Here is a 19,260-nt window from a genome sequence, read left to right as displayed (position 1 = left end):
CCTGCCCCTGGCAACTACCATTCTATTCTTTGCTTCTATGAGTTTGACTATTTTCGATACCTCAAATAAGTGGAATCATGAAGTATTTGTCCTTCTGTGACTGGCTTATTTCATTTAGTATTATATCCTAAGGTTCATCCAAGTCACATACTGCAAAATTCTCTTCTTTTTTAAGGCTGAATAAAATTAATGACAACTGAAACATATCAGAGCCAGGATGGAAACCTGTGTCTTTAGATCTTAGATTCAGTGTTTTTTCCACTACCCAACACCATCTCCTTATGCAAGGATTTGCTCAGCAGAGAACTTACAAAGTCGACCTTCTGGGTTTTTTTTCTTGATTTATTTTATTAAAAGTATGATAAGAAAAGGCTTCTGAAATAGGACTCGCCCAGGCAAAATTATAAATAAAAAAAATATCTCCTTTTTAATGTCCTCTTCCATTTGCCAACAGTTCTGGCTATTTGCCTTTATCAGGCCTTCTCTCCTCAGCCCTACCCTAGCCCACGCTTCCCATGTCATGTTCAGTGAGTATCCCATTCTATCAGTGGGTCCAGCACATAACTCCCTCATTACTTAATCCTTGATGTCATTTTAGCCTATTCAGATTACACATTATAAAGGATGGTTTTTAAAGAAAACTAAATCCATGAAGGTTAATAGATGTGGAGAGCAAAGTTGAAGAGAAAAAGATCAGCAAACTGAGTCAGTGGGAAGAGACAGGATTGGCCAGATTTATAACAGGTTTTTTTGTCATATGAGTTGAGCTGTTCAACAAATGTGGGTGATGTAACCTACAACAGAGGAAATGAAAAGCAGAAGGAAGATACAGGAGTCAGTCAGACTGGTGAAGAGAGTGGGTTGGTATGTGGCTGAATAAATTGAAAGAAAGGATGATTATCAGACATTACAGCAGAGGAGACAGCATCAGTATTCAGATATAGGGCAGGAGGTAGGGAAAAAGAGAAAAATTAACTTTATATGCATTATATATAATACAGCTTAAGTAATTATTTTTTTATGTATCCATCAATTGGTAAGAAAAATGTCGGCAACTATAATATAATGGCAAAAATACAGAAAATTCACCAAAGATGAAATATGGTAAGTAATGAATACATAGAAAAATAATCAACTTCCTAAAAATCAAATTGAATAATTGTAAAGAACCATTTAACACTTCTTATAATAGGGACAAAAAAGTAATCATGATTTCTTAAAGTAACACATGTGTGTTGCTGCTCATGATGATGTGAATCATTTAAATGGTTTTGGAAAGTAATATGGTAAATGGTTTTAGGTTAGTGCAAAAGTAATTGCAATTTTTACCATTACTTTTAATGGAAGAACTGAAATTACTTTTGCACCAACCTAACAATCGTAAAATTTGCCACACTCCCTTATCTATCAATTTCAGTTCTAAAAATGTTAAGATAGTTAAAAACATTAGAGAAGTAATCTAAATACTAGACAGATAGATGATTAAAGTGTATATCCCCCCCAAAAATATTGTACAGCCTTTTAAAATGTGATTATGAAAATAAATAATATGGAATGTCATTCTAATAAAATAATCTAGGTATGTAGAAAAATTGTATTCAGTCCTTTACACTGTGTAAAAATTATGCATGGATATATTATAGAATAGAATGAAACTTGACCAAAATAAGTACATTTTCAGTGATTAATGGTGGTGTCAGCGATACTTAAGATTTTTCCTGTGTTGTTTAATTCATGCCAATATGTTTTGCCCTAAAAATAACTAAACTTGTATTGTATTTTTGCTAAATATCTTTTCTTTTCTTTCTTTCTTTTTTTTTTTTTTTTTTGCTTTATTGCATTACATTTTCAAAATCTTTTGTTATTTTGGGTCAGTTGTAGGGTAGTGTCACCCTAATTTGCCTGGGACTGAGGGGATTCCAGATCCAGGAAAGCCCTGGGTAAACTTGAGCTGGTCACCCTAAATAGAGTGAATGTGAAAATTTTCTTCTGCCTTTCTTAATCTGGTATTGTATTCATGTACCAAAAATGGTGAGATGATAACATCTTTGTTTGCTATGAATAGATTTTGACAAGCATAATATGGTTATTTTTGGTTTTAAATAACTCTTATTTTCTATTTAAAATTACTATCATATTTAAAAATTTTTTAACAATAAAGCCTCCTTTATGTCTAGGGTGTTGCAAGAGAAAATGGCATAAACTAATAAAGGACATCTTATTAAATTAAAACACAAACAAACAAAAACTCCAGCAAGAACTCCCAATGGCTGCTGCTGAGTCATGACCAAAGCTCTCTGTAGGTTTCTCTATCTGGGTGTTTAAATCCTAGTGTACTTTCCCGTCTCGTTACATCTTTTGTACAACTAAGCAAGTTCATTGGGAGCATTTTTCCTCTTCATAGTCAAAAAAGAAATCCTACTTGTTCATTTCCCCCATTTGTAAACTGCTCCCAAATTTGCATCTTAAAAGTCCCTCTGGAGGAAGTTTTTCCAAAATGATTCCCTGGAAGAGCAAACACATTATTGCATTCAGACTTCCTAGTAACAACATGGAATAAAGCCAATCAAACTAGTTCCTAAGTGTAAAGCATTGATGATTGTCATATACCCTTCACTAACACTCAAACTGCAGGTCTCTTGAAAGCACCTCCTTTTTAATGTCTGTGTGATTTTGAGGCTACTTCCCGCTGCCACTATGTGCACACTTCATTTTTCAGAGTAGATTCCGAGAATGGATTTAGAAAGCCAGCCCTAGTAAACATTTCGAAGGTACACTAGATCAGTGTAGAAACTGAGTCACTTTATACTTGAATGAAAGTGAATTTGATAGTTAAAAACTTTCTTATAGAAGTGGATTAGCATTCCTATTTCTACATAAATTAATTGTCACTTTTTGGGGCATGTCAGTTTATTCTTCATCTACTATGTGTACATGTTCATAAGACCTTATAGTATTTAATGAAGAGATCCTTTTTAAGTATTGATAGCCACAAGAAAATTATACCGTGTTTGATCTGTGTTAAAGAATCAAAGTCCAAGATCTTTGAATGGAATTTAGAATAAAAATGTAATTAGGTTACATCCCTAAAGTCTGATATATCTTTAAACAAGACTGCAAATGAAACTTCATTAGAGCTTCAAATGAATTATTTCATTGCTTCTTTTTTTTTTCAATTCATTTTCTTCCCCTTCTCTTTCATGTCTGTGATACTGACATTGCTGCTTGTATTTTACCTGTCTTTTTCAGGGTGTTTTAATTATTTACTGCTTAACGAGTAGCACTGAGAGGAAGCCTCATTCAAAGGTGCCCGCTCTGCAGCAAGTTTTTCTTTTTTCAAAGCTTTGCAAGGAGGTCTTGAACAGTGGCACTGAGCCCACCGTTCTTGCTACACTGAATAAACTGTTCAGGAGGCAGTATTTCCTCTGTCTAAGAAGAGGCACTGCCCCTAAAATCTCTCTTCAGAGGTACAACTGACCAGGAGTGTAAGGATTATGTATTGTGTTAGAGTTGGATGAAGTGTGCTGTTTCCAATTAGTGCCTCAGCTGGCATTTAATCTGAAAAAGTGATATTATTCCATAACATTTAACTTTTAAGGTATTCCCTATAAAAGACCCATCCAGATTCACAACAAATTGCAAACTTGAAAATTAAAAAAAAAAAAACTAGATAACTCCACGTGAAAAGTTACTGGATGTCTGTGAAGCACCAGGCACTGAGCAAGGTGCTGAAAATTGTTTCGCATCCGTTGCAACCACATCTGGAGCTTGGCATAGTTGTCCATGCTTCAGAATTGTTAAGGAAAGGAAGCTCAGAAGCAGTGTGTGAATGGTCCAATGATATCACTGGGGCAGATGGCCAAAACTTGGTCTCTGGCTTTGATGTTAAATATTTGACCCATTTTCTAAAAAGGGGAGTGACCCTGAAGAAGTAAAGCCACAGTGGGCTTTGGACATTGGTTCGCCACCTACTGAGTATGTGAATTTAGGCAAGACAATTCCTGAGGCTCAGTTTCCTCATCTCAAAAAGATACTAACACCTGAAGGTGAGTGAAGTAAGATTATACACAGACAGGCACACATACACATACACACACACACAGAGAAAGAGCAGCAGCAGCTACTGTCATGCCTGGCACATAGTAAAAGTTCAACTAACATTATTTCTCTCCCTCCATACTCATCTAAATATCTTATTTTCAGTTTTTTGTGTTTTGTCATAATATCCAAAATAACACATTAGTCATACATCAAAACATAGAAGTAGAGGGGAAAAGTTAACTCTCCTCACTCTCCTCATCACCATCTTCAATAATCAATACTGATACTTTGGCATAGATGTTTCCATACCTTTCTCTTTGCTCACATAAACATGTAGAAATCAAATTGAATGTGGTTTATATAAAAGCATGAGCAATATCTAATTCAAGTAAAAATTATATTATTGATTAAGGCTTGTGCAAATATAATTCAATGGTTGATCTAATGTCAATATTAACTTTATTTCTCCTGAGATGTTTATACCTATCGACACTTTTTACTTAGTGTTTTAAGATAAGGTGGGAACATTAAAGTAAAACAATTTATTATGTAAGGAAAATAGTCAACTCTACCAACTATACAAGGTTCATAATGGCTGATATTAATTTTTTACTTTTTATACATTATACACATGTGTTACTTTTTTAAAATAAATTTTTTGAGTAATTTTGATACCTCCAGTTATGCTCTTTTAAGAGTAAGCTGCCTAATACTTAATCTTTAGAAATCACAAAACTTAAATTGAAACCAACTGTTGGAGGTTTGTTGACCAAGAGCAGCCAGACTTGCTTACTGGCCACAATTCAGCTGTCTAAAATCATAAACAGCAACAATTAATAACACTTCCTCCAGAATATTTTGGAGATCCAGGCAAATTTCTGGATTTAAAAAAAGTGAACTTTTATTTCCAACATCAGTAATAAAAGCCTGGATGAGGTTCTCCCAAACCTGTCTACATGGGATTGTTTTCATTGTCTGGTCAATATGACCGATACTATTTAACTGGTGTGTGGTAGCATTCCTATAATGTCCACTTGAAATCAGCACTCCAAATGATAAAGAGAGGATTCCGTTTTTAAACTAGCATCTTACATTTCTTCTAAATATCTAAAAGTAGCTACTCAAAAGTTATGGGCACATTTTCTTCTCAGTTTATTAGGGATGCTATTGAGTTACCGAACAAAATCTTTGTTTTCCAGCATTCCATTTTGCAATGGTGTGCAGTGGGTTATAGTGCACAACAAATCTCTTGTGACAGGAGATAAACCCTTGAAAGTGATAGTTTCCGCTGGAAGTGTGGCAAGCCCTTAACTATTTCAGCATTTGTAGTGCTGTTATAATTATCATAATTGAATGTAAAAACCTTAAGATAGTATAAATTGTTCATGCAGTTAAGACAAAATGGAAAGCAGTGTCTTTTGTTTTTACAAAGGGGCAATAACATTTTTCTCTTTTTGCTACTGTTCAATATTGCTTCTAGCAGATTTTATCTCTCTGTTGTACAGAATGGTAATTTGCACCAAAGATGTCCAGTAGCTCCAGATTAAAATGTAATATAATACACGTAAAGCTTTATTGTTCCTTTAGGTTGTTGTTTTAAACTAAAGTGGAATATTTCCCTAAAGTCTTCAGCAAATGTGCACAATTTCGAACTAAATGTGCTTAAGACTTATACCAGTGCTGCTGAAGAAACAGGTCTTATGGATCTGTCAAATTATTTTCATGCAATTGTTTCTGCAGCATTGTTTTTACTGGCAAATGTACAAGTCGATAGAAAAGGAAATAATTACCTATTTTCAGAATTGCTGATGCAAGGAGCTAAAACAGACCAGTCTATGCGTCTTAGAGATTGTGACATTTTAAATTACCTGAACAATACCAGCAGCCATCTTTGGACATAATTAACACCTTGTCTAATTAATGTCAGATCTGGACAGAGTCATGCTGTATTTATGGCATATTATTTTATTTAAACTTGTTTTTGCCCTTATTGTGTTGCAAACTTTAGATTTGTATGCTGTTTTCTTAAGTGGAGCAACTTCTTTTTTTCCTTTTTTTCTTTTTTTGTTTCCCTCCCCCTTCAAGTAATCAATGCACTGCTGAATGAGTTCATTTTAATGCACTCAATCATGCCTCTAATGTTCGTAGCTTACGGGCGCAAGCATCAGTAATGCAGGAATGTTATATGGCTTTAGTTTGGGCCATTTCATAAAATATTCATGGAATCAAAAATGTGCATCAAAATAGCGGCTGGGAGAATTACATTTATGTTCCTGCTTTTATGGCAGCTTCACATTTAAACCCATTTGTGTTAATATCTAGTCAATCTTCCTACTTTAAAAAAAAACTAAAATGGGAGAGATCATATACATTCTCCTTTGCTTAATATTTGTTCTAGACATCTGCTGTGATACAACAAATATCTATAAACTTTCAGAGATGTTGTGCAGGGAAGAGGGTAAGCAACAATTTGGATAATACCCAACTATATAAAATCTTATTTTCCCTGCATCGTGTTTGTCTTAACATCCTACCAAGCATTTTACAGTTTACAACATTGTTTGGGTTTTGTTTGTGTTTTTAAATAAATGGATGGATTTCTTGTCTGAGTGGGCTTTAGATAAAGTAAAACTCCCTTGTAGTAGTTTTATTTTGAGTGCTCGTTCCTTTAGTTGAAAAACTATGAATGCATGCCAAACTCCTCATTGTTTATGTAGATGTCATATAATTGATGAACAAAACAAAACTAGGTTTAGGCTACTTCTATTCATACCTGGATACTCTTGTTTAATGCAGTTGTTCACAGTGTTCTCCTAAGATGTGTTTTCTGATCCTACTTCATATTATTGAAATAAATTGACTACTTAGGGTATTTGTGGAGGGCCATCCCCAGCCTCTCCAACAAAACATTTTGGCTCTATTTTCTTCCCTGGTTCACATGAAATGTTGGTGGACTGTCTGGATTTGTGCTTGCTATAGAGCCATGCATGCAGGCCTTTAATTCAGCAGTTAGTGTGTCTTCCTTACTGTGGTTACCACTGTGATCTGGTTACTCACAGTGATGATGAAGATCTGCGGGTAATTCCTGGTGCACCATGAGAAAACTCACTTTCCCCTACCAAGACTTTCATACCTGTGAATAGTCCCCAGGCCTTCTTTTTTGTCCTGTTTTCTGTGAACTTTTATATTTGTGATACATTGGTAAAATTATTCCTCTTTTTGCTGTCCCTATTCCTTGATGGAAAATAATGTCAACACTTGATAATTCCAGAGGAGGACAGACCTTGGACACTTAAACACTTGTTCTTGTCCTTCTAAAAGATTGACATCAGAACCAAGTGAGATTTCTAGATCCTGTTGTGTTAAAGTTTATTTGGTGCCAAAAGGTAGACTAAATATGAACACTTTGTAGAAGTTATAAAGGAATGCTATGAGTCGGGTGAGAAAATCTGATTCATTATCTACATTGATATTTATATTTAGCTTAGTAAAAGTGATCACCATATTGAGGTCTTTTATAATATTTCTCTCAGGTAAATTGAATTTAAAATTTTCAGATAAAAGCAGTATGCATTATATCTTAATAAATGTCTAGTCTTAATTAATATCAGAATGATTACTCAGAAAACAAGATGATTTTAAAACTCCAATTCATGGTTGGAAATAGACATTGGATGGAAATCATATCACTGTTAATCATGCTTAAAGGGAAATGCTTGCATATTTAAATTATTACGCTCTCTTCATAGCATGGGCATATCTTTTAATATTTTTAAATCAAATATTCTACTATATCATAATATATGCTTTAAATTCTGGCCAGCCTTTAGAAATTGCAGATAAGTCATTTGTGTGCTTGTGGTCATTTGGATCAAATCTTTGCTGGCTTATTTTCTTGCTGACTTATTTACTGCCACCAAATGCTTTTAGAAATGAATCCCTACATATAAGAAGGACTGGAAAACTGCTTCTGTGTAGTAGGGACCTCCATTTAAAGTAGTACTAATCAGGACCCCACTGACCTCATCTGTGGGAAAATGGTGAAGCAGGGGGAAGTGAAACCATGAATAGTGAGATGAGGCCACAGGTGCCTGAGTCTAGGGTACCCACAGAATTCCAGAGCCCCCCACAGATGTCACTGCATGGCTTAGAAGAGAGCAGGGAATTCAGAAACAGCTGGTTATACAACTGCTTCTTCAGAAAGACCGATCAGAAGCACATCAGGGGCTCACATCTGTGCTTTTCTTTAAGGTGACCTATGGTGGCCTGAGCAAAGTTGGAGAATTATAGAACTGGAAGCGACTAGGAATCATGCAAATTTGGTCATCATTTGTAACACAAGAGATTCATGTCCAGAGAATTTATCTCACTCCACCTAAGTTTCCTGGCTCTTTATTTGTTTACTAGTATCTGATGTGGTGGAACCAGTTGTGTGGGCTTTTGGTGACCTTGGGTTTAAATCCTAATCATCACTTATGATAAATCTGGGGCATATACTTGAGTCATATAAACTTTGTGAGTCTCAGTTTCCTCTTTAGTGAAAAAGCAACAATCATATATACTTCACCAGTTTTTGGAATGTTCAGTAAGTTAATGTGTAGGGGGGAGAAAAGCCCTGCATTTTGACTAGCACCTAATAGACCTTCATGAAAGAGTAGGTCACTGTTCTCTTTTACCCAAGCATCTCAAGCTCCTACCTCAGGGAAGACTCCAAACAGACCCTTCTGAGAGCTGAACTTTGGCCAATAACCATGAGCTAAGTAGTACATTGATACTAGCCCTGCAGCTCTAGCAAAAAGCAAATCCAACTGAAAAGACTACTATTATTTCTAACCATCCCAAGGTTGCCTTCTGAAGGCACCAGATGAAACCAGTGTCCTGAGGACAATCCTCATTTCACTCCTGCTTTGGCAGCCTTATCCAGGATACCTAACAGCAACCCAAGACCCAGTAACATAACACAGAGGACATCTGGCTGATATGGAATACGAAGACACAGCCCCAGCCTTCACTCCACTCTTCCCACCTCCCATTTTGTCCTGATTTCTTCCACTTCTTCTTTTCCTACTTGACCCTCCCCTCACCTTCCCTTTCTGCCCCCATATAGATCAAATTTTGGAGATGGATATCTGTTCTCATTTGCTATTGACATCATTATACCTCATTTGCATCTAATTCTAATTGAGTTACCCAGAGCTTCACATCCTTTATGATCCCTATCTATTCTGGAACTATCAGTTTTTCTCACAGCATTCTATATCCTCCTTTCCCTACTTACATGGCCAAAAAGAAATACGTGTCTGTACTTTATGAATAGATGGACACTAGATGAAAAAAGAAACGGAACTCTTGTATACATCTTTCCAGGGCTACAGTGGTATACTTCATAGGCAGAAATACAGTTAACAGAGGAAATATAACGCACAAATATGTCAATGCTCCATTCTAGTTTTTAAAAATGAGGGTCGTGGGTATTTGGAGCAAGGTGTTTCTGGTAAGAGGTGCTACATGGGAGAGATGAAAAATTATGCCTGTTTTTCTGGAAGGTAAGAAAAAAGTGTCAGCTAGAAGTAAAGATAGATGAGAGCCATGAACTTCAACCTTGAGTATTTGTATCAATGTGAAAAAGGGACTGAGCATTATTTCTTAAATGACTTTCATTGTATATCCTGATGACAAAATTAACATGCTTTGATGATGGAAACTTTAGGAAATGCTAATAAGCAAACAGAAAAAAAAAATCAAGAAAAAGAAAACAGAAAATCAAAAAAGAAACCATCTGTTACCCATAATCCTACCTCCCAGATATAGCACTGATAATGCTTTCTAAATTTGTTTATATTTCCTAATATATTTACTTATTGTAAACACTTGTTCATGTAACAAGATAGACTTATATAAAATCATCCCTATGGCTTGCAGTCTCCTATCATATGAAAGTTTCATAATATAAATTTATAAACAAATCTGCAGTACACATTGCCCTTTCTGTATGTATCTTCGCTAACATGCCCCCCTGCGTGGCTCAGCAAGGACTTAGACTGTCCATGTCTACTGAATTTTTCTTTTTTTTTTTCTTTCTTTTTTTTTTTTTTTTGAGATGGAATCTTGCTTTGTTGCCAGGCTGGAGTGCAGTGGCACGATCTCAGCTCACTGCAATCTCCACCTCCTGGGTTCAAGCGATTCTCCTGCCTCAGCCTCCTGAGTAGCTGGGACTACAAGTGTGCACCACCACAGCCAGCTGATTTTTTGTATTTTTAGCAGAGACAGGGTTTCACCATGTTGGCCAGGCTGTCTCAAACTCCTGACATCGTGATCTACCCGCCTCAGCCTCTCAAAGTGCTAGGATTTTAGGTGTGAGCCACTGTGCCTGGACTGTCCACTGAATTTTTACAGAGTGTTTACTGATTACCCACCACCACTGGTTGTTTTTCTTTGAGACTACTATTCTTATTTCTATGTGCATTCTTTAATACTAATTTTGGTAACGAATTCAATGCAACAAATAGGAAGAAATCATATGCAATAGTCATGGAAGCAGCTCCAACCAACACTATTCAATGAAATTCATTTGAGGAAAGATATTGAGTCTAATATAACCTGCATAGGTTAATTTAATATGTCATGATAATATTGTTATAGGGACTCAACTAATTTTTGTTTTTTGTGGGAAGAGTAAGTTATACTTAATAAACATAATAAATTAGTGGCTATATTTCAGTTTGCCTGCTGGAGTTTCTGAAGATATTATTACTGTACCAACTGATCACATTAGCTGTGTTTCCTGAGCAGGTGCCCTGTAACGTATAATGGTACATTCATGAATTCATTTCTCACAATAGTACCTTGAAAAGTTACACAGTAATCCTATTTTGCAGAAGAATAAAGTAAGGCACACAGAGGGCAGTAATTAGCCTGAGGCTAAACAAAAGCTGGGAAAGCTGGGATAGGAACAGGCCATCTGCTTGGAGCCCACACTCACTCTTAACCACTATGGTTGGTGTGCCTAGATGTAAGTGTTCTTTATATCAATTCCAATTATGTAACTCCAATACCAGAAAAGAGTATTTACATTTCAGGATATTGTGAGCATTCCCATGAGGAAATGAACAAGTAAAATACTAAATCCACTGTATGGAGCTGCAGACTCCTCTTCTAGAAATATGCTTGCTCATATTTTAAGGAAAGAAATTACTTACAGCTAATTTAGAGTTTAAGCTTGGAGAAGATATATTTTGGATTTTATTATAGGGTAAAATCCCCAAAAAGGCAGTTAGTTACACTCTAATTATTCAAAGCTAAATAGGATATACAAAAACCTCATTGGAAAGTCCAAACTTTGAGAAGCAGTTTTTTTTGTTGTTTTTTGTTTTTTTTTTTGAGATGGTGTCTTGCTCTGTCACCCAGGCTGGAGTGCAGTGGTGGGATCTCCGCTCACTGCAAGCTCTGCTGCCTCCCGGGTTAACACCATTCTCCTGCCTCACCCTCCCGAGTAGCTGGGACTACAGATGCCCGCCACCTCGCCCGGCTACTTTTTTTGTATTTTCAGTAGAGACAGGGTTTCACCGTGTTCGCCAGGATGGTCTCGATCTCCTGACCTCATGATCCGCCCGCCTCGGCCTCCCAAAGTGCTGGGATTACAGGTGTGAGCCACCGCGCCCGGCCGAGAAGCAGTTTAAGGAGCCATAATGTTTGAATTTGAAGTTTATAATGGATGCATTCTTTTTTAAGAATGATGAAATTGGGAGGCTGAGGTGGGAGGATTGCTTGAGCTCAGGAGTTCAAGGCTGCAGTAAGCTGTGATTGCACCATTACACTCCAGCCTGTGTGACAGAGTGAAAAGAAAAGAAAAAAAGCATGATGAAATTGCCATCTGTTGGGAAAGCAGTAGAGGATATTGGTTGATAGTATCAGCTCTAGAGTCAGATTTCCTGGATATTATAGCACTAGACTTGCCATCTTGAGCAAAATTCTTAACCTTACTAAGTTTTGGCTTTCTATTCTGTAATAGGAAATCAGAACAGTCCCACTCCATTGGATTGTTTTGAAGATAAAATGAGAAATACATATAAAGCACATAGAAGGATGCATGGCATACATAATGTTAAAGAAATATTAGCCAATATGATGGTGATTAATAATCATTGCTGGCCTTTTACACCCTCTCTAAACATATGCAAGCCCAGTAAATTTCTACTAGCCAGAGTACATCCCTCCCTCTTGCAGGTGTCTATCTAAAATTCATGCTGAAACTGAGGTCCAATTAGAGATAGCTCCTTTCCCAGTTTAATTCATCTTCAGCCTTAGAAATCCTTCACCATAATCCATGGTGTTTCTCCATTTAATAGTAAAGCTAAAATTTATGCAAAGTTTCTGAAAACACATTCTGACCTCTGCTTTATACTTATGAATGGCTTTTATTCTTCAGGTCAGCTTCTGGAAGCTGCTGAGCATTATGAAGCATTCCATCAATTGACGCAGGGGCGGATATGGAAGGATGAGACAGGCCGCTCTCTCAACTTGTTGGCCTGTGAGAGTCTCCTGAGGACTTACAGATTACTCTCAGACAAAATGCTGCAAAATAAAGAATACAAACAGGCCATCAAAATTCTAATAAAAGCTTCTGAAATAGCCAAAGAAGGTGGGTGGAAAAGAACACTCTCACATTGTTTTCTCTAATGGGTAGACACTGGTTCTCCCAAGAGTGAAGTAAAAATCGTCAAGTGTTAGGGTGATTATTTCCTATGAAATGCAAAGACAAATGCCATCAATTTACTTTCAAATTTCACTGTAAAACGGAGGTGCCTTAGTGCTGACAACAAGAAATCCATTAGTTTCTTGAAAGCTTTATCTCCAAAATTACAATCCACTGGGGGTAGTGCTGTAAAACAAAGAACCTAAAGTGAGAAGGTAAGATCATCTGCAAAAGTTAAGCGTGGGTATGTGCAATGTGCATGTGTGTATGTGGTTGTATATTCCTTGGAGTCTTAGAGACCTTTCATTGTTTGCACATTCCCCATTGTCAGGTAACAAGGAAAATATGCTATATATTTAGTTATCAGTAACAGGAAAATAGGACTGTAATATATTTTAGATCAAATGTGGCCTTTAGACCAGCAGCTTCAGCATGTTATAACAGCCAGGGTCTCAGGTCCCACCCTAGACCTACTGCAGCAGGATCCCCAGGTTAGCAAGATATCCAGGTGATGTATATGTACACTTAAAGCAGTGAAAATGCTTCTATGAGAGCTGCTCATGTCTTTCATAGTCTGTATCATTTCTGTACAGGTAAAATACAAAGAAAAAATTTGGAGCATATTCTTGTAAGCTTTTAATTTCTGAAATGCAAGGATATTTTGTTACCATATAGTAATTTATTAATAAAGTAGCCTTTTCGTGAAGGAGAAAAAGATAAAAGTTATGCTCCTGAACTAAAGTGTATTAGCTCATGGATATATTTAATTGATTGGTTTATTAAATAATAGATGGCTTATTTAGAGTGAGCAGGACTGATTTCCTGGGTGTGATTTTAATTTACTAAAGAGTAAAAATAAACAGCTTAGTCTCTCTGTAACTTCTTTCAATAATATTAGTCAACATACTTACAGGAAATCACCCCCTGAAAGATGCATCTCATTAAATGAACTACTTTTGTATAAATGGTCTAGTATCTTCCCCCAAAAGGGTAAATACATAGTTAGCTCTTAGATCAATTTCAGCAGCAAACTTTAGTCACATGGAAAGTTACATGGAATTTCAATGAAAAGGAATGCATTGATTAGGAAAAGATACATTACTTTAGGTTTACTTTGCTAAGTTTTAAGGTAGTTCACAAAGAAAGAGCAGTTCCTTGGGTCTCTGCCAACAGTCAGAGCCTGTCAAGCAGTCTTCTTTCAAAAAGCATCTCTCGCTTACCAAAGATCAGATCAGGAGAACAAGAGAAGACTTACTTCTTACGCTGTTATAGTTTTTAATGTCTTTTAAAACCAATAAATATTTGTCCCCACATTTTTCTTCGAAGAAAGTACATAGGTTAAAGGATTGCACAATACTTTTCAGAGCTCTTAAAGAGGGTAAATATTCTGGGACAAAGTATCCCGTTACTCTTGTCTCCTACGTTGATCAGGGAGCCTGAAGGAGCAAGCTGATGATTACCCAAATAAAGCATGCCCTTCACATTGGTTCACTTAGTATTTAAGGGGTATTGACACCAACTGTCAGCCAACTCCTTTGTTAGGGTACATTGGTGTAATGCGCAAATGTAGCATCAGCCAACACCTTTTACTTAACATAATGTTTTCAAGGTTCATCCGTCATGTAGGGCCAAATCACATTCCATTGCATGATTATACCACATTTTCTTTATTCACTTATCAGTTGATGGACATATGAGTTGTTTCCACCTTTTGCCTATTATGAATAATGCTAGAATGAACATTTGTGTACAACTTTTCAAAGATCTTGATTGTATGCTTAGGAGTGGCATCACTGGGTTATATGACAACTGTGTTCAACTTATTGAGGAGCTGCCAGTTTTCCAAAGTGGCTTCACCATTTGACATTTCCAGTAGTGATACATGAGGGTTTCAGTTTAGCCACTTCCTCACCAGCACTTGTTACTTTTATCTTCTTCATTATACTCATCCTAGTAGGTGTAATGTGGTATCTCACTGTGGATTTGATTTGCATTCCCCTGTTGGCCAGTAACATTGAGGGTTTTCTGTCATGTGCTTCTTGGCCGTTTGGATATCTTCTCTGCAGACATTTTTATTCAGATTCTTTGCCTGGTTTAAATTTTTTTTTTATGATTGAGTTTTAAGAATTCCGTGTATATTTTATGTACAAGTCTTTCATTAAATATATGATTTGAAAATATTTTCTCCTGTTCTGTGGATTTTATTTTCACTTTCTGATGGTTTTCATTGAAGTACAAGTTTTTAATTTTGATAAAGTTCAGTTCATCTAGTTTTTCTTTTGCTGTTCTTGCTTCTGATATCATCACTAAGAAGGCTTTGACCAATACAAGGTCACAATGATTTACTCCTATGCTTAAGAGTTTTTTGGGTTTTTTTTCCTCATTGCTCTTTTTTTTTTTTTTTTTTTTAATTATACTTTAAGTTCTAGGGTACATGTGCATAACGTGCAGGTTTGTTACATATGTATACCTGTGCCATGTTGCTGTGCTGCACCCATCAACTCGTCAGCACCCATCAACTCATCATTTACATCAGGTATAACTCCCAATGCAATCCCTTCCCCCTCCCTCCTCCCCATAATAGGTCCCGGTGTGTGATGTTCCCCTTCCCGAGTCCAAGTGATCTCATTGTTCAGTTCCCACCTATGAGTGAGAACATGTGGTGTTTGGTTTTCTGTTCTTGTGATAGTTTGCTAAGAATGATGGTTTCCAGCTGCATCCATGTCCCTACAAAGGACACAAACTCATCCTTTTTTATGGCTGCCTAGTATTCCATGGTGTATATGTGCCACATTTTCTTAATCCAGTCTGTCACAGATGGACATTTGGGTTGATTCCAAGTCTTTGCTATTGTGAATAGTGCCGCAATAAACATACGTGTGCATGTGTCTTTATAGCAGCATGATTTATAATCCTTTGGGTATATCCCCAGTAATGGGATGGCTGGGTCATATGGTACATCTGGTTCTAGATCCTTGAGGAATCGCCATACTGTTTTCCATAATGGTTGAACTAGTTTACAATCCCACCAACAGTGTAAAAGTGTTCCTATTTCTCCACATCCTCTCCAGCACCTGTTGTTTCCTGACTTTTTAATGATCGCCATTCTAACTGGTGTGAGATGGTATCTCATTGTGGTTTTGATTTGCATTTCTCTGATGGCCAGTGATGATGAGCATTTTTTCATGTGTCTGTTGGCTGTATGAATGTCTTCTTTGGAGAACTGTCTGTTCATATCCTTTGCCCACTTTTCAATGGGGTTGTTTGTTTTTTTCTTGTAAATTTGTTTGAGTTCTTTGTAGGTTCTGGATATTAGCCCTTTGTCAGATGAGTAGATTGCAAAAATTTTCTCCCATTCTGTAGGTTGCCTGTTCACTCTGATGGTAGTTTCTTTTGCTGTGCAGAAGCTCTTTAGTTTAATGAGATCCCATTTGTCAATTTTTGGCTTTTGCTGCCGTTGCTTTTGGTGTTTTAGACATGAAGTCTTTGCCCATGCCTATGTCCTGAATGGTACTACCTAGGTTTTCCTCTAGGATTTTTATGGTGTTAGGTCTAACATTTAAGTCTCTAATCCATCTTGAATTAATTTTCGTATAAGGAGTAAGGAAAGGATCCAGTTTCAGCTTTCTACTTATGGCTAGCCAATTTTCCCAGCACCATTTATTAAATAGGGAATCCTTTCCCCATTTCTTGTTTTTCTCAGGTTTGTCAAAGATCAGATGGCTGTAGATGTGTGGTATTATTTCTGAGGACTGTGTTCTGTTCCATTGGTCTATATCTCTGTTTTGGTACCAGTACCACGCTGTTTTGGTTACTGTAGCCTTGTAGTATAGTTTGAAGTCAGGTAGCGTGATGCCTCCTGCTTTGTTCTTTTGACTTAGGATTGTCTTGGCAATGCGGGCTCTTTTTTGGTTCCATATGAACTTTAAAGAAGTTTTTTCCAATTCTGTGAAGAAACTCATTGGTAGCTTGATGGGGATGGCATTGAATCTATAAATAACCTGGGGCAGTATGGCCATTTTCACGATATTGATTCTTCCTATCCATGAGCATGGTATGTTCTTCCGTTTGTTTGTGTCCTCTTTTATTTCACTGACCAGTGGTTTGTAGTTCTCCTTGAAGAGGTCCTTTACATCCCTTGTAAGTTGGATTCCTAGGTATTTTATTCTCTTTGAAGCAATTGTGAATGGAAGTTCATTCATGATTTGGCTCTCTGTTTGTCTGTTACTGGTGTATAAGAATGCTTGTGATTTTTGCACATTAATTTTGTATCCTGAGACTTTGTTGAAGTTGCTTATCAGCTTAAGGAGATTTTGGGCTGAGACAATGGGGTTTTCTAAATATACAATCATGTCATCTGCAAACAGGGACAATTTGACTTCTTCTTTTCCTAACTGAATACCCTTGATTTCTTTCTCTTGCCTGATTGCCCTAGCCAGAACTTCCAACACTATGTTGAATAGGAGTGGTGAGAGAGGGCATCCCTGTCTTGTGCCAGTTTTCAAAGGGAATTTTTCCAGTTTTTGCCCATTCAGTATGATATTGGCTGTGGGTTTGTCATAAATAGCTCTTATTATTTTGAGGTACGTTCCATCAATACCGAATTTATTGAGCGTTTTTAGCATGAAGGGCTGTTGAATTTTGTCAAAAACCTTTTCTGCATCTATTGAGATAATCATGTGGTTCTTGTCTTTGGTTCTGTTTATATGCTGGATTATGTTTATTGATTTGCGAATGTTGAACCAGCCTTGCATCCCAGGGATGAAGCCCACTTGATCATAGTGGATAAGCTTTTTGATGTGTTGCTGGATCCGGTTTGCCAGTATTTTATTGAGGATTTTTGCATCGATGTTCATCAGGGATATTGGTCTAAAATTCTCTTTTTTTATTGTGTCTCTGCCAGCTTTGGTAACAGGATGATGTTGGCCTCATAAAATGAGTTAGGGAGGATTCCCTCTTTTTCTATTGATTGGAATAGTTTCAGAAGGAATGGTACCAGCTCCTCCTTGTACCTCTGGTAGAATTCAGCTGTGAATCCATCTGGTCCTGGACTTTTTTTCATTGGTAGGCTATTAATTATTGCCTCAATTTCAGAGCCTGCTATTGGTCTATTCAGGGATTCAACTTCTTCCTGGTTTAATCTTGGAAGAGTGTAAGTGTCCAGGAAATTATCCATTTCTTCTAGATTTTCCTGTTTATTTGCGTAGAGGTGTTTATAGTATTCTCTGATGGTAGTTTGTATTTCTGTTTTGTATTTTTGTATCATTTTTTATTGCGTCGATTTTATTCTTCTCTCTTTTCTTCTTTATTAGTCTTGCTAGCGGTCTGTCAATTTTGTTTATCTTTTCAAAAAACCAACTCCTGGATTCATTGATTTTTTTGGAGGGTTTTTTGTGTCTCTATCTCCTTCAGTTCTGCTCTGATCTTAGTTATTTCTTGCCTTCTGCTAGCTTTTGAATGTGTTTGCTCTTGCTTCTCTAGTTCTTTTAATTGCGATAGTAGAGTGTCAATTTTAGATCTTTCCTGCTTTCTCTTGTGGGCATTTAGTGCTATAAATTTCCCTCTACACACTGCTTTAAATGTGTCCCAGAGATTCTGGTATGTTGTATCTTTGCTCTCATTGGTTTCAAAGAACATCTTTATTTCTGCCTTCATTTTGTTATGTACGCAGTAGTCATTCAGGAGCAGGTTGTTCAGTTTCCATGTACTTGAGCGGTTTTGATTGAGTTTCTTAGTCCTGAGTTCTAGTTTGATTGCACTGTGGTCTGAGAGACAGTTTGTTATAATTTCTGTTCTTGTACATTTGCTGAGGAGTGCTTTACTTCCAATTATGTGGTCAATTTTGGAGTAAGTACGATGTGGTGCTGAGAAGAATGTATATTCTGTTGATTTGGGGTGGAGAGTTCTATAGATGTCTATTAGGTCTGCTTGCTGCAGAGATTAGTTCAATTCCTGGATATCCTTGTTAATTTTGTGTCTCGTTGATCTGTCTAATGTTGACAGTGGAGTGTTGAAGTCTCCCATTATTATTGTATGGGAGTCTAAGTCTCTTTGTAAGTCTCTAAGGACTTGCTTTATGAATCTGGGTGCTCCTGTATTGGGTGCATATATATTTAGGATAGTTAGCTCTTCCTGTTGAATTGATCCCTTTACCATTATGTAATGGCATTCTTTGTCTCTTTTAATCTTTGATGGTTTAAAGTCTGTTTTATCAGAGACTAGTATTGCAACCCCTGCTTTTTTTTGTTCTCCATTTGCTTGGTAAATCTTCCTCCATCCCTTTATTTTGAGCCTATGTATGTCTCTGCATGTGAGATGGGTCTCCTGAATACAGCAGACTGATGGGTCTTGACTCTTTATCCAGTTTGCCAGTCTGTGTCTTTTAATTGGAGTATTTAGTCCATTTACATTTAAGGTTAATATTGTTATGTGTGAACTTGATCCTGCCATTATGATATTAACTGGTTATTTTGCTTGTTAGTTGATGCAGTTTCTTCCTAGCTTCGATGGTCTTTACATTTTGG

The 19,260-nt window shown here is 36.7% G+C and overlaps 1 protein-coding gene across 4 annotated transcripts in view; it reads left to right on the top strand.

Annotated features, from left to right (window-relative positions):
• Positions 1-19,260, top strand: part of TTC29 (tetratricopeptide repeat domain 29) — a 252,624-nt gene that overhangs the window by 57,777 nt on the left and 175,587 nt on the right. For all 4 annotated transcript variants that reach the window (XM_025385535.1, XM_025385532.1, XM_025385533.1 and 1 more), the window contains one exon: positions 12,470-12,682. In XM_025385535.1, coding sequence (XP_025241320.1) covers positions 12,470-12,682 — 213 coding nt within the window. The remainder of the gene's footprint in view (positions 1-12,469; positions 12,683-19,260) is intronic.

Source organism: Theropithecus gelada, chromosome 5 (assembly GCF_003255815.1).
Source record: "Theropithecus gelada isolate Dixy chromosome 5, Tgel_1.0, whole genome shotgun sequence".
Classification (NCBI taxonomy): domain Eukaryota; kingdom Metazoa; phylum Chordata; class Mammalia; order Primates; family Cercopithecidae; genus Theropithecus; species Theropithecus gelada.
This window is presented reverse-complemented; position numbering and strand designations above follow the sequence as displayed.